The sequence below is a fragment of the Mesoplodon mirus genome (assembly GCF_964341445.2).
Source record: "Mesoplodon mirus genome assembly, chromosome: 11".
In the NCBI taxonomy this organism is placed as follows: domain Eukaryota; kingdom Metazoa; phylum Chordata; class Mammalia; order Artiodactyla; family Ziphiidae; genus Mesoplodon; species Mesoplodon mirus.
In genome coordinates, this window is record NC_138987.1 from 47,409,904 (window position 1) to 47,431,947 (window position 22,044).

The window sequence follows — 22,044 nt, forward strand, 5'->3', positions numbered from 1 at the left end:
CAGAGTCATACAGTTTTCAGTGGTAGAGCAGCTGTTGGCAGTGGCATGGGAATAATACTAGGGAAAAGGAGGTGAGACAGCCCAAGTTTAGATAAGCTGGTAATAGTGGAAAAGAACCTGTTTCGAAATGACCCTCCAAGACGAGAGACCACTAAGGGCTGGGGAGTATGTCAGCTTAATGGGTGAATGTGGAAGAGGCATGAACATAAAAAGATGTTGATAAAGAGGAGCTACCCCTAGTTAATCTGCCTTTTGATTTTGAAGCTTTGATTAATATTTAGTGTGGGCTTTAGGCTTTTCATGGTATAGAATCTTTTCCAATTCTGGCTGTGTGTCTCAGGGATCATCTAATTACACATATAGCTAACTAGGAGTTTCATTCTTACTCCTAGAAGGAAACTTGGTGACTGTTAATGAGTTACAGATAAGCTAAGTGGAAGGAGGCACATATTTTTGGACTGTCATTTACAAGTTTTTTCCTTATAAGGATTTAGATTTCTATATGATTATGAGAAGAATGAGTATAAAAATGTAAGGGATGTCTTCCTGGGTCGGGTTAGAGGTAGTAAAATATTCTCATATTTTTCTTCTAAGATTATCATAGACAAGGGCAGATAATGATAAGTGTGCCAATGGGTTTTCTGAGCTCTATTCTTTAAGTGAAAGAAGGCTGTTTCAGCAAAAGCATTTAATGACAAGGAAGGTTTTTTCCCCCATCTTTTAGAAGGCAGGAAAATTAAGCTGTTTTGTACACTCAATATTGTAGTGTCATGAACAACAGATACCTCATTGTTTTAATATGATGATGACATGAGAGGGAGTCAATGAACACAAGTTAATATAACTCAAACATTTAATTTTTTTTTTTTTGCCCAGTCAGTTCCGTTGTCTAAGCAAGATAATTGAATGAGTGCATAAAATAAATTTTCAATACTTTATGCAATCCTCTTAAGCTATTTTAATTAAAGTAAATATATGTTTTAATGTCATTAAGAATAGTCATCACTACTCAAATTTGTTGATTTAAATACTGTTATGTGATTAAAGGTAATTTAAGTTCCATGGATGAGAATTCCACTAATATCTCACTTAACTTTTAGGTAATTTTTTTAATATCCTGGTATTAAACGAGGTGCATGAGTTTGTGGTGAAAGCTGTGCAGCAGTATTCAGAGAATGCAGCATTACAGATCGCAGCACTCAGCTGTTTAGCTCTCCTCAGTAAGTAACTTAACTAACAAGGAAATTCTTACAGGTGCATTTGATCTTGAATATTAACATTATAACAAGATAACATTATAACAAGAAAGTCATATGTGGAGAAGGAACCCTTAAATGCCTTTTCTGTCTTAATGTAACTCATTTTCCAATAGACGATACTTTCAAGGGAACTAACAGTTGTGGTAAGTACATCCTTCCCAGTTCAGTTATCAGTAAGTACATCCTTGATTTAGCTTTATTATTAGCAGTTAACTTCCTTAATTAATCTTCTTCTAGCCTGTTAGTTTTGTTTGGTACCCTCTTGCTCATCTGGTAATTTATCTAGATGGGATAGCAGTATGATGAAGTGTGTAATATATTAAAAAGGTCTTTTAATTAACCAGGGCCACTACTAAAGAATACCTCACTCTGTTGATAATGTTTCAATATACGGATTTAGAGTTGGTCATTCAAACTGTAAGTAAGTTACATGTTTACATTTTTTCCAAGCTGAGACCATTTTCTTAAATCAAGACTTAGAGGAAAAGAATGAGAATCAGGAGAATGATGATGAAGAAGAAGATAAATTGTTTTGGCTGGAAGCCTGCTACAAAGCATTAACGTGGCATAGAAAGAACAAGCATGTGCAGGTTGGACTCTTTCATAAATTTTATAGTCGTTCAAAATTGTTTGTTCAATAATTTATTTTTTGACAGGTTTCTTTTTTTCCTTCCCTAATCCAGGAGGCTGCATGTTGGGCCTTGAATAATCTCCTTATGTACCAAAACAGTTTACATGAGAAGATTGGAGATGAAGATGGCCAGTCAGTAGTTTTGATTCTATATGATAGAAAATTTCAATCATATTTTTAATCAATCCACATGAAATACCATAACTGAAATTTTTATTGTTTGAAATATTTTTGATGTAGGCATTTATGTTTTAAGTGTTGCCACAAAATACTTGTGGATATATATTTTGATCCCATTGCCTTGGATAGTTAGTAAAAGGTGGTTTGTTTGAGAGTTATTACTGAGAGATTTAGAATCAAGAGTCATACAGTAAATTATGAATCATCAAGAAAGAACCTTTCAATTTTCTGGCTAATCATTTAAAATGCCATATTAATTAATCTCAAGTGATAGAAATCGCAGAGCAATCTGTGACCTTTTCTGTTGTGGTTACTAGCCAGCAGGTTGTCAATATGAGGAATTAGATGTGCTTAGAAGCCTCCTATAGTGATTCCCCACTTGGTGTAGCAGTGTTGACCTCTCTTCTCTTGAGAGGGTTATATGTAGCTGTCAGCTCTTGAGGATGCTTTCTATGGGAGCACCATTTAAACCTCGTAAGACCAGTCACCTCTCCCACAGACACACGAGTTCTGAGTATATCAGATTTGTTTCATGTCCGTGAGCAACTGCTTAGATTTTTACTGTTGGCTCTGCATATCCTCTGGATTTTAAATTTTGAATGACTTACCTTGGAAATTTAAATAGTAATATTCTGCATCTCAAATCCTGACAGCCTGTCAGCAGAGTAACCTACTGCCAATCAGAAGGGAATTAATGACACAGATGCTATTTATTTAAACATCTATTTTGAATGGAAACAGTAAATTTTGAAAAATATATGTTAAACCAGCCTTCTAATCTGCTTTGAGCAATCTTTTAAAGAAATTAGGATAAGGTTGGTTCATGTTGCAGTTTATAAATTTCAGTTCATAGACACTAATTCCTCAAAATCCATAGGAGATCATTAAAATAAATACATCATTAAAACATATTTATGCTCTACATTAAAAATTTCACTTTGCTTCATTATGACTTTTAATTTTTCATTTCTTGCTTACATCATCTTCTTTTTCTCACTTAATCTTTTTACCCTTAGCACCTCTTTATATATCTGCTGAGTCTTTTATTTTCTTCGTCTACTGCTTATCTACTTTGAAGAAACAGAAATACTACTTTATTAGTAGTTCATGGATTTGAATATAACTTTTAAATACAAAACTGTTTAACTGTAACTCCTGTGAGTAGAGGTGGCATAAAATATTGTTTATCTGCCCTTATTTGTTGTTAGAGAGATTAGATAACAGTAAGTGAATATTTGAGCTAATTATTAAAGAGATTACTATTCATATTGTGGTTGAATTTGTGAAAGGTTCCCAGCTCACAGGGAAGTGATGCTCTCGATGCTGATGCATTCTTCATCAAAAGAAGTCTTCCAGGCATCTGCAAATGCATTGTCGACTCTGTTAGAACAAAATGGTAAGAGATACACCATATTTTTTAATAAAAAGAAACACATTTTGTGGTATTTTTTAAATTATAAAAGCAATATATTGTAAAAACTTCAAATATGTAAATTACACATCTGATATATAGATATATTGATATATAGATAAAAGGATAAAGAAGAAAGTAACATTTTGATGTTCTTCTTCTGGACTTCTATGTATGTACTTACACATGACTTATACAATATACTTTATATTTTTTGGAGAAATGGGATCATATAATCTTTTATAAACAAATTTTACATTTCTTTTTTTGTGTTGATAAATGTAAATTCTCACATTATTGTTTTTAATGGTTGTGTAGTTTCCCAGTGTATGCCTGTTTCCTATTTTGTAGTCCAGTTTCTTGTTGATGGACTTTTTTTTTTTTTTTTTTTTTTTTCTGTACGCGGGCCTCTCACCGCTGTGGCCTCTCCCGTCGCAGAGCACGGGCTCTGGATGCGTAGGCCCAGTGGCCATGGCCCACGGGCCCAGCCGTCCGCGGCACGTGGGATCCTCCCGGACTGGGGCACGAACCCGCGTCCCCTGCATCAGCAGGCGGACCCTCAACCACTTCGCCACCAGGGAAGCCCTTGTTGATGGACTTTTAGTTTGTGTCCAGTGGTATTTTTTTTGGATACCTATAATAATCGCCAAATGGTAACATTTCCCCCCCCCCCATTTCCTTTATACACTCTTCTTGTTATTTTCTTAGGAATGCAATGAGTGGAGAGATATTCACCGATATAAAATCTGCTAAAATTGTCCATTATAAAAATTAAAAAAAAATAGTCCTTTACATGTAAATCTTATAGCTTTGCATTATTAAGGAGAGAAAAATGGCTGTTATACCTTTGGAAGAACACTTGAGGTTTAAAATTGAGGCTCAGGCTGCTCTTATTCCTGCCCTCATAAACAGGAAATACTGCCAGAAAATCTTGGGAGAAAATTCATCATAAAGGCATTGGGACTTGGCAGCTCTTGAAGGATATTTTTGCAGAGAGAAAAATAGAGAAAAACACTGAAAGCTTGAAAGTAAGACCAGTGTTAGCATCAGCTTTTAGTAGAGAACCTGGTTAGAGTGAAAAGAATAAAGAAACCTCCTCATGCATGTTTCCTTACACTATTATTTAAGTCAAATCAAGAGAAAAATCACTTCTTTGTTTTCCTCCTTTCTCACTCTACCTCTCTGATGGCACTGAAAAGTCTATCATAAGAGGCTTGGGCTGGCAAGAGCCCTGAGAGTTAGCCAGGGGTTGCCTTCAAGGGATAATGAGTCAGAGTGGCAGAAAAGGAAACTGCTCTTCTTGAGTCTCCCATCCTCTACTGTGCAGAGACCTGGATGGGGATCTCACTCTTGAAAATGAGCACTGGCCTTGGCTGTTTTTTGTGTGAGGCCCCTTAGGGAGGAGACAAACCCTTACCATGTACAAACCACATTGTGTTGGTGCTGTAGTTCTTAACTCCCTGGAAATCTTTGATATGTCAACAAAACAACCATGATTTTGTGAGATTTAAACTGCTTCTTTTGTTGTTGTTGTTGTTTTTTTAAGAAAAGGATTACTATATACATATTGACACATACATGTAAGAATCCTGGGGACATTAGCTAAAGCTACTATAGTAGTACTCATTTCTGTAATTGGTCACCAGGTCGTAGTTGGTGTGCGTGTATGTGTATATGTATATATATTTATAGTTTCTGTTTTCATCTCCTCATTCCATATTTCCCATGTCCTCCGCCAGAACTTCAGTTGCTCCTGGTTCTGGAGTGACCCAAATCTTCATCCATGAAAGGTCAAAGTCCTCAGTCATACTGCTTTTTTTTGGTTTCTGTAGTTTTCTTTCTTTCTTTTTTTTTTGATTTTTTTTTTAATTGAAGTATAGTTGATTTACAATGTTGTGTTAGTTTCAGGTGTACAGCACAGTGATTCAGTTATACATACATATATGTTGATAGTTTCCTTTACTGGGCAAAAGCTTTTTAGTTCGATGCAGTCCCATTTGTTCATTTTTACTTTTTTTTTTTTTTTTTTTTTTTTTTGCGGTACGCGGGCCTCTCACTGTTGCACTGTTGTGGCCTCTCCCGTTGCGGAGCACAGGCTCTGAACGCGCAGGCCCAGCGGCCATGGCTCATGGGCCTAGCCGCTCCGCGGCACGTGGGATCTTCCCGGACCGGGGGCACAAACCCGTGTCCCCTGCATCAGCAGGCCGACTCTCAACCACTGCGCCACCAGGGAAGCCCCATTTTTACTTTTGATTCCCTTGCCTGAGGAGAGAGATCGAAAAAAAATATTGCTAAGATCATTGTGAAAGAGCATACTGCTTATGTTTTCTTTTAGGAGTTTTATGGTTTCAGGTCTTCCATTTAATTCTTTAATCTATTTTGAGTTTATTTTTGTATATCCTGTGAAAAGGAAGTCCAGCTTGATTCTTTTGTATGTAGCTGTCCAGTTTTCCTAACACAATTTATGGAAGAGGCTGTGTTTACCCCATTGTATATGCCTGCATCCTTTGTTAGAGAGTAAATGAACATATACGTGTGGGTACATTTCTGGGCTCTCTAGTCTGTTCCATTGAGCTGTGTGTTTGTTTGTTTTGCCAGTATCATACTGTTTTGTTTACTGTTAGTTTGAAATCAGGGAGTGTGATGCCTCCAGTTTTGTTCTTCTTTTTAAGATTGTTTTAGATATTTGGTGTATTTTGTGTTTCCATAAAAATCTTAGAATGGTTTGTTCTAGTTCTGTGAAAAATGCCATTGGTATTTTGATAGGGATTGCTTTGAATCTGTAGATTGCCTGGGGTAGTTTGGTCATTTTAACAGTATTAATTCTTCCAATCCATGAGCACAGAATAGCTTTTCATTTGTTTGTGTCATCTTCATTTTCTTTCATTAGTGTCTGTAGTTTTCTGAGTATAGGTCTTTTACATCCGTAGTTAGATTTATTTCTGATGCCATTGTATATGGGATTGTTTTCTTAATTTCCCTTTCTGATAGTTCATTCTCATTGTGTGTATAGGGAACACAATGTATTTCTGTATTTTAATTTTGTACCTGCAACTTTACTAAGTTTATTTATTAGTTCTAATACTTTTTTGGTGGCATCTTTAGGATTTTCTTTATATATATCATGTCATCTGCAAACAGTGACAGTTTTACGTCTTCCTCTCCAATTTGGATTCCCTATATTTCTTTGTCTAGTGTGGCTAGGACTTCAAGTACTATATTGAATAAAAATGACAAAAGTGGGCATCCTTGTCTTGTTCCTGATCTTAGAGGAAATGCTTCAGCTTTTCCCCATTGAGTATGATATTGGCTATAGGTTTTTCATATAAGGCCGTTATTATGTTGAGGTATGTTCCCTCTAAACTCACTTTGTTCAGTTTTTATCATAAATAGTATGTGTCTTTTTGCACGATTATGAGAATGTGCTTTCATTTATACAAGTAACATTTAAAAAATCTTGTAGTTAATTTCAGAAAGATCCTGTTATCAAAAGGAATATATCTGAATGTATTGGAGTTAATGCAGAAGCATATACATTCCCCTGAAGTGGCTGAAAGTGGCTGTAAAATGCTAAATCATCTTTTTGAAGGAAGGTAATACATATTTCTGAGTTTATGTAGAATATATTAATTGGACCAGGTAGAATATCAATATTTTGAGCATAATTTTAAGAATAAAAGGAAAAACAAGGCATTTGAAGAGTGAAACATTTTGCAATATAATTTCATGTCAGTGATACATAGACTTATTTTATCTACATATTGAAAGGGATGATAAAGTAGAACTACGTTGAAGGTTTGCTTTTGTGCTTAATGCTTGGTGTTGACTATGTTTTCAAAAATGGCAGTTATATAGAACATAACCTTAAACAGTTTTTCAGATTATTGTGTTATGTGAAAGGTATAAAAGATAAAATCAGGAGATGGCTTCTAATTGTTATTTTTAAGTTTACCTTAAATTGTGATTTTTATGGTCCTGGCAGTGTGTGAACCTTTATATATGAGGCAAAAATGCAGTGGAATAACTGACAGTTTAAGATTTTGTACATTCTGGGCAATTAATGTTTCTGGCTGTTTTCTCATATATTAAATGTGTAAATTTCCAGTCCTGGGGATTCAAAGTTAACTATGACATTGTGCCTGCCCTTAAAAATCTCCCTGTCTAGTTGGGGAGACTAATTTATAAACAGATAATTACAATACAGTGTGATAATTCAATGGCAGGATGTGTAAAATCATAGGGTCTTGCTTAACCAAGCTAGGGTGACCAAAGGAGAGAGGCTACAAAGAGGGGATGTGTTTAACCTGGGACTTTAAAGTGGAAAAAAGGGACTATATGTCAGTAAGCACAGATCCACGCAAAGTGAGGACACAGTTATGATATGCGGAAGTTTTAGTCAGTAGGGCACTGTGTAAAGCAAGGGCTGCCTCTATTAAAGTTTGTAGGACCTACTGAAATCTACATTTATTTATATGTAAAAGAAAGTATAGCTAAAATACCTTAGAGAAACCAAGACTTTAGTGCAAAAAATAATTAAGAATACCATATAAGAAGTCTAGTGGTGTTAATCTGGAAGAGGCAGGTAGTTATACAATAAACAGCTCTCTGGACTTGGCGGTCAGAGTTTGCATTCCAGCTCTGGCTCTGTCACATTCCAGTGATAGAACCTTGATGTTTAACCTCTGTTAGCCTAAATTCTGTAGCTAGAAAATGCAAATAATAACACCTACTTTCCAGGGTTGCTGCCAGTGACCCATGTATAGATCAGAAGGAAGTTGTTAGTTCTGGGAAACTAAATAAAAGAATTCCCAGTTTACTGTAAATTTAACTTCTTGATGTCAAAGTTTAACTCAATTAGAATTTAAATTGTGTATGCTCATACTGCCGAATTCACATCAGCCTTTTCTGATAAAATAGTTCTGTTTTCTCGTACTTGTTTCAACTTCGTGTTTATATTGGAATCAGGTTGTACTTTTAATAAGCATTTCAATATTTTATCTCTAGTAACACTTCCCTGGATACAATGGCAGCAGTGGCCCCCAAAATAATAACAGTTATGAGAAGTCATGAGACGTCATTATCAGTGCAGCTGGAGGCACTTCGAGCTATTTTACATTTTATAGTTCCAGGTAAGTTACATAACTGATTGTGGGAAGAGATGTCATTTTAAGTGGATTTTTTGACTTTTCATGAAATATCAACTTTCTAGGCAAAAATTAAAGGACCAGTTCCTGCCAACCAAATGTAATCTTTTCACTAGCCCAAAAATTAAAATAGAGGGAAAATGATGATGTGGAAGAGTCAGATAAATTTAGATTAAAATTTAATAAGAAACATCAATAATTTATTTCCAGAAAAAATAACTGCAGCATAGTGTGGAGCTTTACCTCCAAGGAGAGTGTCATCTCTGCTATTTCTTTTCTATTTCTGTTGACCTTACCAAGTCCAAGTTTTTTTGTTTGTTTTTTTCCTGTCTGAATTATAATAATACCCAATTAATTTTCACACTTCCTCTTTTGCCTCTTTCCAGTCCTTCTTTTACTCTGCGGTTGAATTAATCTTTCTCAAATATAACCATGTAGCTTTTACTCATGAGCCACAATAGTGTCCATCCTCCCCACATTTACTTCCTGCTTACATCTGTTATGACCTTATTTGTTCTCCAAAGCCCATTTCAAACACCTGCCCCCCCATTCATTCAGCACGTATTTATTAAGTGCCTTTTATGTTCTATATATTGTGATGACTGCAAAGGTCTGAAAGACAAGTAAAAAAAGACACGACTGTACTATTTATAGGAGTCTAGAGGTAGACAGATAGTTAATTACCAGACAGTTGCGAGGAGCTATTATAGATACATGTATTATAAAAGGCTATGAGAGTATTGGTGGAGGCACAGATAATTTATTCAAAAGAGTAGGCCAGAGACTGTGATATTTGAACCTGAGGGGTGAATAAGGCTGACCTGGTAAAAAGTCCAGGAAGGACATTTCAAGCAGAAAGAGAAAGTGCTCATGGTGTGGGGTGAGTGGAGTATGGTATGTGAGGAAAGCAGTCCTGGGGATAAATGTGGAAGGACAGGCAGAGGCTGAGAGGGAAGGGCCTTGAACACAACACTGAGCAATTTGTGCTTTTTTTTAGCGCAAGTCAATTCAAATTTATTTAAGGTGTTTCAAAATTGCAGTGTCATGACCAAATCTGCAATTTATAACAGTAGCACTGTGGTGTGGAGAATGATTGGCGGGAGGGGAACCTCCTGCAGGGAGATTAGGCTGGAGGCTGTGATAGGTGAGACATGGTGGGGGCCCAGCAGAGAAAACAGAGGAGAGGATGGATGTGGGAGATGTTTAGGAGGTACATTTGGCGTGACTTTCTGACTACTGAATATCAGGGATGTTATTATTATTTTGCTCTGTAAAAGTCCCAATTCTTTTGAAGCCCATTTCTTTTGGTCCTTTTTAAATGAAATCTTCCTAAATCTACCATTATCTGTAGTCATATTGGTATTTTGTGTTTCTGAGTATAAGAGTATTCTCTGTGTAAGAGTATAGATTTTTTCAAGGAGAGGGCTTTCTTTAGTCATGCCTTTTTTTTTTTTTTTTAACCCCCTGGTAACTTGAACAAAAATAGCTATTCAATAAATTTTGAATTGAATCATGATGTCCCATTCATAGTTGTCATACAACTTTAGAGATATAATTTAACAGACATAGTTTTGCTTGAAAATATTATCATGAATTTTTTTAAACTTTGTAGATTGTAAAAAACAAAACAAAATCCTTTTGATTACCCTTAAAGTTGTCAACCTTCTTCTTTTGAGAGTGGATTTGAGTTTTAAAGATAACCAAAAGACATTATGAATCGTCTGTTAGTGAATAACATTCTTTTAGTTCAAAAATAAGTTTTGAATGTAGAATTTCTTTTATTGTTCTGAGATTGAGCCTGAAGCGACATTGATAGTAATAATTTAGATGTATGAAATGATGTATTTAAATGTTTTTTTATAATAATGTTTAGGTATATTAAACAGGTGCCCTTGAAAATAATTGTATAACTTTATGGTGGTACTTTATGTATGGAAACATATTAATAGACATGTTTTATAAGCATATCAACATATAAATACATTAGGTAAAGGCTTAACCATCTACTTTACTCTATGCTAACCTACTATATTACCATACGATACCACATGATACCATACTCTACCATGCTGTAACTATACGATACTATACTTTATCATTCTATATTGTATCATTCTGTATGTCAATGAGTAACTATAATATCAGTACCCCAGTAGTTTTGAGGTTGAATATGATTCTGGTTTTGACATGCTGAAGTAGGTACTTATGTTTAGATGTACATGTATTAATTTATTAACTAGACCACATTCAGATTATTAATTGTAACAAAGATGTGCATTACAGCAAATGTGTATAATTTAATTCAAGGTCACATATTGCAGCTAGTATTACGTCTCTTAAGTTTCTTTCAATCTGGTACTGTTCACTTCCTCCTCTTTTATATAACAATAACTTATTGAAGTGATTGAGCCTGTTGCTTTAAAAAAATAATAAAGACCTGCTTATTTTAATAAAATAGCATTTGACTTGTTCTTTCTTGATTTAGTGTCAGTTCTAGAGGAAAAAATTCTTTAGGAAAAGACATATGCATATTGGGAAGTGTATAGAGGAAAGTGATTATGAATATAAAACCACATCCTTAAGAACAATAAGAGAAACTGAATTTGTTTAATTTGGAGAGGAGATAACGCAGAAGGTTATGAAAGCTATTAAAACTCATTTATAGTTAGTAACAAATGTGTAAAGCATTATTCAAAGTACTTTATGTATATAAACTTTTAAAATTCTTGTAGCAACCCATAAGGCAGATTCTACTTTTCCACCCCATTTTAAAGATGATGAAACTGAGGCATAAGATGTAGAGATTTTAAAGTCACAGCTTATGTAACGGAGCCAGGTTTTCACCCTGTGCAGCCTGAATCAGAGTGGGTGCTTTTTAAAGACACATTTGTGCAATAAGCGTATGTGGAACAACTGTTATCCCTAAAGCACTATGCTTGGAACTCTTGGTAACCTAGAGATGATTAGGTTATGGATCCTGCCTTCAAAAAGTTCACAGTTCAAACAATTTAAAGGACTATTATGTGGAAAGGAAATTATATCCATTCTGGATAGTAGAACCTCAAGTGATATAACAAAGACCAGAGATGAAATTTTGGGAATATTCATTTGGTCTTAATATAAGAAAGACATTTAATAAATCTCCTTGCATATGACATGAAGATTTTACTTCTCAACAGGACTGCTTTTAATGGTCACATCTGCTTGTGATATAATGGGCAGCTTCAGCAATTAATGTGATCTTGGTCACTGAAAATGAGACACTGAGAGTTTAAGTAACTTGTCGAAGGTAATACAGCTGTAGTGAACGTCAGGACCTGTTTGAATAAATTTTAAAATGAGGACTGAAAGTTCTAGGAGGGTGAAAATCATGCCTGTCATATTCACTGTGGTATTCTCAGCATGTAGCAAAATCCCTTACAAGTATTTGGCATTCAAATGTTTGTTAAGTAAATGAAAAGTTATATGCAGTCAACTTATAGTTTGTGTTAATACAAATTATTGAAGTGAAAGTTTAGAAGGAATTGTTTACTAATAATTATTTCTATAGTCATAGTTTTAGAAACGTTATTTATTCATAATAATTTTACTTATATGTTCTATTGTATAACCGATATTTTTTGACTTCCTGTTTTTCCAACAGTTTTGGGTTAGTTCAGCTACAATGTAGCTGAATAAAGAATATGTTTTCTTTAAGTTACTTAATACTTTTATACAGCCTTAGAGGACTTTTAATAAAACTATATGCTCTTTACCATTACAATGCTGAAACTAAAAACTTTTTTTTTCACTGTTATTCCAGCTGCTTTTTTATGTCTACATTTCATATCTGACCTTTTTATGTTGTAGTCCAAGTAACTTTGATCTTTTCTCAAGTTGTCCATTGTTGCATAAAAATCTTCTAGCTTCTTGTAATGAGTACAGCCTATTCATACAAAAAAGAGATTGTTTGTTCCAGAAAATTCCTCCACCATAGTAACTTCTTGCTACTTTAAATTCAGTGAACATCCGCACACACTGTATTTATTTTACACTCAGTGATGAACTGTTTTTAGAAATTTCTTAAAGCTAAGAGTTATTCTTTGGTAAGGAACCATGGATTAGAAAAAGGTATAACATATATATGTATTGTTGGGTTAATTATAATCATTCCTAAAAGTGACAATCTATTCAGCCCAAATCTTTATGAGAAAAATATTTGTTTATTTGTGTATTTTTTCATTTAGGCATCCCAGAAGAATCCAGGGAAGATACTGAATATCAGCATAAGCTAAATATGGTTAAAAAACAGTGTTTCCGGAATGATATTCACAAATTGGTCCTAGCTGCTTTGAACAGGGTACGTATTATATAGGTTTTCTGCCTTTATACTCTTAACTAGAATATGAAATTGGGGAAGTAGGGGGGCTTTTATTAGCTTAAGTTTTCCATGTTCCATTTACGATGATAGTAGGAAGTTATATGTTTAGAGACATAAGATGAAAGTAGGGATGTAGGGGGTGAAGAGATGTGCCATTCCAGCTAAGAGAAGTGCACCGTCAACTACAGACTTTGACAGGCTCTTTTGATAAATCCATTCGAGTCTGTTCAATCAGAAAGAGAACTCTAGTTGTGCACCTAAGCCTCACGAGTGCTGTCAGGAGCCATGACTGCTATTTTCTCTTTCTGTCCTCCTGGCTGTTTGTCTTTATTTTCTGGTCCCAGGCTGAAAGGTTCAGTCCATGAAGACACACAGGGCACACATTAAAGTATTTTATGATTCCCTGTGCTTGTTTTCATTTTACTCCTTAGGGATAACCTCTGAAATGGCTCAGTGTGCATTGTTTTCTCCCAATGTTAGGTATTTACATATCTATGTACATTTGCAATAATATAATTAATAAATTAATAACCATACTACATCTGAAAAAGGACAAGAGCATTATGTTTATATTGTGCAGTGCAAAAGGTATTGATGGAATTAAGATGGTTTTGAAATTTAACATAAGATGAATTGGTTCTTTATAAAAGATATCAGAGTAAAGATGTAAAGATGTGAAGATTAGTTAATGTTTTCATGAAAGGAAGAGAGTAGTCAAAGCAATTAATGGAGATAATTCCTTGTGATTTAGTATACTTTGAAAAATGTCATGAAGTAATTAGAAGAGCCTGCAGAGAGATCTTCAAAAATGCGATTTAAACTGAACTTTATAATGTAATTGTTTATGATATATTTGAGTCATTTGTACTCAGACCTTAATATGATTCTTGAGTATAGCCATGGGTTGAATTTAATTCCAGAAATATTTGGTGAAAATAAGTATATGGAAGGAACTGTGTTAGACACTGAGAAAACAAAAATGAATATGCTTTGTATCCTTCTGTAATGGATCTCATAATCTGGCTGGGCCATGCATAAAACATAAAACACATATTAGGTTGTTCTGTATTAGCACTTATGAGCTGCACTAGCTTTATGGACAGTACTTTAGGAACATAGAGGAGAAAGTAGTTAATTTTGTTCATGGTATGTGTTGGTGAGAAGCAAGAGGTACCAGAAAAGCCTTTTGGTAACTCTGATTCTGGTTATTCCATCTTTCCTAACATTATTGAATACGGGTGTGATAGAGTGGAAGGAGTGGGCAGTCAAGGGAGAAGTACTGTGCTTACTGCCGTCAGTACTGTGATGCCAAGAAGATCACTCTGCTCCCAGGTCTTACTTTCTGTTGCTATATAATCCCAGGAGGAGTGGTTGAGAACCTCCCTACTGCTTCCTTTATTTTCCATGCCACACTTGAGTAATGACACACAGCATCTCACTAAACAGTGACTGTCATTTGTGGGTAGGGAATTAAGGTCATGGGGAAACAGAAGTGACACTATTTATTTTAAAAATTCTCCCCTGTGTAATTCCCCTAATTCTTCACCATGGTTGAGAAAAAATGCTCTAAAAGATGAATTTATCTTTTTTTTAGTTCTAAAATTCTGTGATTGCATGTTTCACTCTGAATTAGTGTTATAAGGCATCATAGATTTTAGGTCCAAATACTACTGATGTAATAAAATGAATTACCATTAAAAATAAGTCTATTTTTGGAGAGCAGACTTCCAAATAAGATAGAATTTGAGATTCAGCTAAGATTTACAATGTGAAGGCTACTAAAAGTATTTATTAAAGTGAATCAATGTTTGGAGACATATATGTGTGTGTGTATATATATACACATATAATATATATATATATATATATATATATATACACATACATATGTATGTGTAAATCCAATAACATTCAGGCTGAAGTTAAATGTCTGAAATATTGACATTCCATTTATGTTTGATCCTTTTAGCTTTTTCTGCACATGAAACATTCAGTCACCTGTTCTAGAGAGATCGATTTGCCCAGTATTGTCTCTGGAGAACACAGTAGAAAATAGGACTCTCAGCATTTTGGTCACATCTGTGCTTTGTCTGCAGTGACACTACTGCTGTCTTCAGCCAGGGAACTTACAAAGTCAAACCAATCTTCTGATTAAATGGACACAAATCAAAGAGCTTGTGTGCTTCTCAAAAACCTTATAGCAAAATGTACCCAGTTTAAATACTGAAGATATTTATTTCAACTGTAAATAATATGTAGTGAAAGAAAGAGCCTATTTGCAAAAGTAACAATAATAACAACAGCAAAAAGAAATTACATAGGAGTAAAGTAATAAAAGTGTATAAAACTACTCTAAAGAAAACTGAAACAACTGAGAGTAAGTACAAAAGAAGAGTTGAACATAGGAAAATGTATATACTCTCTGTTTTGATAAAATTACTAATTTTAAAAAAATGAAAATTGATCTGTATTTATGAACCCTTAATAAAAATAACAATAGTATTTTATGGCACTAGATAAGCTAGTATAAAATTTTGAGAAAATTAATTAAATAATATACATGAATAACCAGTCGAATTTTGAAAAAAAGGATAATTAATATGGCCTAACTCTAGTAGATTATCAAACATATTATAAAATTTTAGTAATTAAAATGGTGTGATATTGGCACTGGAGATGGATCAATGAATCAATGAATCACATAATGGTGATTTAGGAAATAGACTCAAATGCAAATGTTCAATTCATATATGATATTTCCCAACTACTGGGGAGGGAAATAGATTGCTTGTGTTGGAAGAACTAATTCTCTCGCCATTGGAGAAAGCAAAGGAAGCTGCATATTTACCTTACTCATTTAAAGATTAAATCTCATGTGGATGAGATTTAAAGGTAAAAATGAATTTGGCATATAAACACATAAAAAGGTTCTCAAGTATGTACAGTCATTATTAAAGAAATGTAAATTTTAAAAAAGAAAAACCTTTTGGGGGAAATTTAGTAATATCTATCTAAATTAAAATGGACATGTTTTCTGACCAGCAGTTCCACTCTAAGAATTTATAATATAGATATACCTGTACTTGTACACAAAGTATTTTTAAACAAGAATGTTTATTGTGGCATTATCTGTAGTAAGAAAAATGTGGTAACAAGCTAAATGTTTATGTGGTAATCATTAGTGTTGTTTGCCAAATGTCTTCAGTTCTCCACCTTCTGGTGATTTTGGGATAGTATTTATTGACCCTTTTGTTGTTAGATTGGGTCATGTGTCTGGTTTTGACCAAGCAGTTGTAAGTAGAGGTTACATCTGTCATTTCTGGACCAAACATTTAATTGCTGGTGAGGCATCTTACAGAACAGGGGTTCCCAATCCACAGGCAATGGAGCATACTGGTTCGTGGCCTGTTAGGAACCAGGCCGCACAGCAGGAGGTGAGCGGCAGGCGAGCGAGCTAAGCTTCATCTGTATTTACAGCCACTCCCCATCGCTCACATTACTGCCTGAACTCTGTCTCCTCTCAGATCAGTGGCGGCATTAGATTCTCACAGGAGCGCGAACCCTACTATGAACTGCGCATGCGAGGGATCTAGGTTGCACGCTCCTTATGAGAATCTAATGCCTGATGATCTGAGGTGGAGCTGAGGCAGTGATGCTAGCGCTGAGGAGTGGCTGCAAATACAGATTATCACTAGCAGAGAGGTTTGACTGCACAGAGACCATAATAAATCAATTGCTTGCAGACTCATATCAAAACCCTATCAGTTTTTCTCTTTCTGACTAGCTGATTCACTTTGTTATAAAGCAGGAACTAACACACCATTGTAAACCAATTATACTCCAAGAAAGATGTTAAAAAAATAAAAATAAAACACTATCAGTGAGTGGCAAGTGACAAGCTGCATCTGGTGGCAGGCTTTAAGTCTGAATCTGACACTTATTTTAGTCCACACATGGCCCTCCCATTATTTTATTTACCACTCCTGTCCACGCCTCTTTCCTTCACTGCGCACTTGTCTCAGTCAGTTTTGGTAAGCCCCCCACAAGCTAACCCTAGCCAAAATGAATAAAAAAACAAACATCGCTAGAGAGCTTCTTTGAAAAGGGAGAAAGACCCAATGATGAGACAGTAGAAGACTCTAAGACTGCCAACAAAAACAAAGCTGCATATAAAAGAAAAATACCGAGTCCTTAAATTAAGCGTTCATTGCAACAGGTGAATCACATTTTCCAAGCCCGCTTTGTATAATATGTGGCGACCGGCTATCCAGCGAAGCCATGAAACCTTCAAAACTGTTTTGCCACATGGAGACCAAGCACCCTGCATTAAAAGACAAGCCTTTGGAGTTTTTCAGAAGAAAAAAATGTGAACACGAAGAAGAGAAGCAATTATTGAAGGCCACCACTTCATCAAATGTGTCTGCACTAAGAGCATCATTCTTAGCGGCTAATGGCATTGCTAAAGCTAAGAAGCCCTTTACTATTTGTGAAGAGTTTATCCTGCTTGCTGCTGAGGACATTTGTCATGAACTTTTAGGAGAGGCTGCAGTTCAAAAGGTGGCACGTGTTCCTCTTTCGGCTAGCAACAAAAGTAGACGAATTGATGAAATAGCAGAGGATATTGAGGCACAATTGTTAGGGAGGATTAATGAATCACCGTGGCACACAATCCAGGTTGATGAGTCTACCGATGTTGACAACAAGGCAGCAAAGCTTGTTTTTGTGCGATATATATTTTCAGGAGGATGTGCATGAAGATATGTTATGTGCACTTTTGTTGCCAACCAACAGCACAGCTGCAGAACTATTCAAGTCTTTGAATGATTACATATCAGGAAAACTGAATTGGTCATTTTGTTTCGGTATATGCACGGACAGAGTGGCTGCCATGACCGGACGTCTTTCTGGTTTCACTACTCAGGTCAAAGAGGTCGCTTCGGAATGTGAGTCTACACACTGTGTCATCCATAGAGAACTGCTGGCTAGCCGAAAAATGTCACCTGAACTTAACAGCGTTTTTCAGGATGTGATTAAAATTATCAACCATATTAAAGTACATGCCCTTAACTCACGTCTGTTCATGCAGCTCTGTGAGGAGATGGATGCAGAGCACACACATCTTCCTTTATACACAGAAGTGAGATGGCTTTCTAAAGGTAGATCACTGGCCAGCGTTTTTGAGTTACGAGAGCCACTCCGAAGATTTCTTTTAGAAAAACAGTCACCACTGGCAGCACATTTCAGTGACACAGAATGGGTCACAAAACTTGCTTACTTGTGTGACATACACAACCTGCTCAACGAACTCAATCTGTCACTTCAGGGGAGATGACAACTGTGTTCAAGTCAGCAGATAAAGAGGCTGCATTCAAAGCCAAACTGGAATTATTTGGGCGACGAGTGAACATTAGGATTTTTGACATGTTTCAAACATTAGCAGAGATTTTGAAAGAGACTGAGCCAGGACCTTCTTTCTCCCAGCTGGTGCATGATCACCTATCTCAGCTTTCAAAAGAGTTTGAGCATTACTTCCAAACCACAAAAGACCCCCGAACTGGGAAGGAATGGATCTGTGACCCATTTGTGAATAAGCCAGGTGAATTGACTTTGTCCATGCTAGAAGAGGATCAGTTGCTTGAGATTGCAAATGGCCTTAAACGTATGTTTGAGACAACTTCAAGTCTCCATACGTCCTGGATTAAAGTCAAGGCAGAATATCCTGAGACTGCCACAAAAGCACTGAAAAGCCTGCTTCCAGTTCCAGCGTCCTGTCTTTGTGAAGCAGGGTTTTCTGCAGTGACAGCAACCAAAGCGAGATTACGGAGTAGATTGGACATAAGCAACACACTTGGGTGTCACTGTCTCCCGTCACCCCTAGATGGGACCATCTAGTTTCAGGAAAACAGGCTCAGGGCTCCCCCTGATTCTGCATGATGGTGAGTTGTATAATTATTTCATTATATATTACCATGTAATAATAGTAGAAATAAAGTGCACAATAAATGTAACGTGCTTGAATCATCCCGAAACCATCCCCTCCCGCCCTGGTCCATGAAAAAATTGTCTTCCACGAAACCAGTCCCTGGTGCCAAAAAGGCTGGGGACCGTGGATACAGAACACTGTCTCAGGCACTGTGACCTGTAATTTCTGAGATGGTTGTTGCTCCATTAGCAGGGCTCCCAGAGGGATTGTGCTGAACAGAGACCCCTCCTGACCGGTAACACAAATGAAGCGTGAATAAGAATTGAACCTTTTCTTTTTTCAGTCTATAAAATTTTGAGGTTGTTACTACAGCTTAATTTAGTCTATCCTGACAATACAATTCTTATCAATAGGTCCTAATTAAATAAATTATATTATTTCCAAATTATGTAGTTCTACATAGGGATTAAAAACAACTAGATGAGATTCCCATTGTGTTGCCATGGAATTATCTACAGTTTTCCATGAATATGAATGTATCACCCAGGTACTCATTTTTTTTTCCTTCATATATGTTAGCACATTATGCACACTTTTGATGAAATTAGCATATTTTCACAGCTTTATGTCTTCCTCCCCTCTATCACTCAATTAAAGCAGATTATATGGTGTTTACTTTTATAGCTTTAACTCTACAACATATTCTAATAGTTAAATGTGTGGGTGCTGGAATCAGGATATCTGGGTTTGAATCTGGCTTTACCACCTACAGACTAATGTATTCTGGACAAGTTATTTATAGTCTCAGTTTCATTATCTATAAAATGGAGACAATAAATGGCTTTTCATTTGGGGTTATTATGAAGAATTTTATGAGATAATTCATGCCATGTACTTGGTACAATGCCTGGCACATAGTATTCGGTTAATAAATGTTAGTTAATGTTATTACTATTAGATTTAAAAGTATCTTTTGACCATTGGCTATAAAAGATGAGAAAATTGAAGTATTCACACTATCTTCCACTATTTCTACCTATCTTCTCACCAGCTTTGTTAAATAAATTTATTCTACATTTGACAAGGTTTAAAATATTTACATTCAGCTCTATAACCATACTTAATAAGTTTGTTTTCATCTAGTTCCTACAGTCATGTGGATTCAGTGTTCACTGCAAGTTCTTTTATTATAGTTTTTCCATTTATCTTTTAGTTGTCTGTTTTTTTTTTTTTTAAAGTTCCATTTCCTGAACATTTTGTTATTGTTTCTATATTTGGACTCTTGAAAAAAACAGTTTGGTTGGTTGCAAAGTATTGTGGTTTTATTTTCTTTCTTTGAAAACTCTGTAGGCATTTCACTGTTTTCTAGTACTGAATGTTTTAGTGGAGCAGTCTGAGACTAACTTGATTCTTTTCTCATTTTTAAAGGGTTTGATATTTTTATCTGGGACCCCAAAGGATTCCTTTCCTTGAAATATACTTTATTAGGGTATATCTTAGTGTTAGTCGTGTACTGTGGTGTCTTCTTTCTAGCTGTACATTCAATTAATTTTTTTTCTGGAAAGTTTTTCTGAGTTGCAATTGACTTATCTGACAGGAAAGAGACTGGTGTGGGCATTTTCCTCTTGAGCTGGCTAGCTCACTCATTAGCGAAACCATTTGTATTCTTTGAAAAAATTTGGAAAATTGTGAAGCATAGGTACTAGGATGTTTCTAATCAATGTTTGTAGCTGTCCACCATTGGTACTTTCAAAAATTTCATGTGGACAACACTTGCTAGTAAATTAATTTCGATCCCTATTTGAACAACAATGCAATAAATCATTATTTTCAAGATAGACCATTTGATAAGTGAAAGAAAGTCCGTTGTAAGCTTGTAAATAACATATATGTGTATATATATGTTTTTCTAATTTATGAAACTGTCAAAAATCAGACACCACTATTTAAAATCATCAAATAGTTTATTTGAGCTCCATCACATGTAATAATGTGATACTCTGCATTCTCTTTCTGCATAGACAAATCACAGATTTCTTGTTGCTAGTCATTTGTCATCATCGAACTGCACCTGAAATAGAGACTAGGGGAGCTCAGGGTAGCAGAACCAATAGTTGAGTAGAAACTTGTTAGAGGTGATGATATTAAGACAAGAACAGGTACTTTATAAATGTCAATTTGACTTAACTTTAGCATAAAAATAAGCCTATGGCTGCATTTTGAGCTTAAGAGCAGGACCAGCTACATAACTTGTGGGGCCCAGTAACAGATGAAAATGCAGGACCTCTTGTTTAAAAATTAAGTATTTCAAGGTGGTAGCTGCAGAGCATTAAACCAGGTGTGGGGCCCTTCTGAGCACAGAGACTGTGCTACTGCACATGTGTGCACCCCGGAAGTCTGAGTTTTCTTTTTTCTTTTTTTTTGAGAAGGTGATAAACTTTTAACTTTGAACATCTGAGTTTAAGATACTGGTGTCAAGCAAAGAGAAACATGAGCTTAGAGCTTAAGAGAAACATGAGCTTAGAGCTTAAGAGAGTTCAAACTTGTGCTTTAAGTTATCTGCTCAAAGGTTTCTGTGTCTCAATTTTTTTTTCATCAGTAACGTAGGGAGAATAATTGTGTGTCTACATCATAGGGTTATTGTGAGGATTAAATGAGCTAATATATATGAAGTGCTTAAAAGAAAGTCTGGCACATAGCAAATGCTGCTTAGGTTTTGGCATTATCCTTATGGTTGTTGCTATTGTTGTTATGGTGACTTGAAGCCACGATAGTGTATGAAATTCCATCCATGAATAGAAGAGTTTTAAGAAAAGTTCTTTCGATAAAGTCTGGAGTTGGAAGAAGTGATTGTGAAGGAGATGGGTAAATGAATGGTTTTAAAGTTTGAGAATAATTGCCGGGGCAGGGGGAGGGGGGGCGCGGGGGGGTGGATTACTGTGTCATGGAAATCAAGGGAGGAAAAAGCAGCAATTCAGTTGTTAAAGGACTTGTTTCTTTGAATGGTTTTAATTTGGAGTAGTTAGGAACAGAAGTCTGATTATGTGAAATTAAGAGGTGGGAAGAATGTGGGGGTCGTGGGTGTAGACTTTTCTATTAAAAAGTTTAGAAATGAAGGAAAAGTGGTAGCTCGATG

The 22,044-nt window shown here is 35.6% G+C and overlaps 1 protein-coding gene across 5 annotated transcripts in view; it reads left to right on the forward strand.

Annotated features, from left to right (window-relative positions):
- The window catches only part of LRRK2 (leucine rich repeat kinase 2), a 139,142-nt gene that overhangs the window by 20,581 nt on the left and 96,517 nt on the right, over positions 1-22,044 (forward strand). For all 5 annotated transcript variants that reach the window (XM_082635717.1, XM_082635718.1, XM_082635719.1 and 2 more), the window contains exons 8-14: positions 1,101-1,220; positions 1,710-1,849; positions 1,943-2,022; positions 3,360-3,466; positions 6,945-7,074; positions 8,486-8,610; positions 12,852-12,964. In XM_082635717.1, coding sequence (XP_082491843.1) covers positions 1,101-1,220; positions 1,710-1,849; positions 1,943-2,022; positions 3,360-3,466; positions 6,945-7,074; positions 8,486-8,610; positions 12,852-12,964 — 815 coding nt within the window. The remainder of the gene's footprint in view (positions 1-1,100; positions 1,221-1,709; positions 1,850-1,942; positions 2,023-3,359; positions 3,467-6,944; positions 7,075-8,485; positions 8,611-12,851; positions 12,965-22,044) is intronic.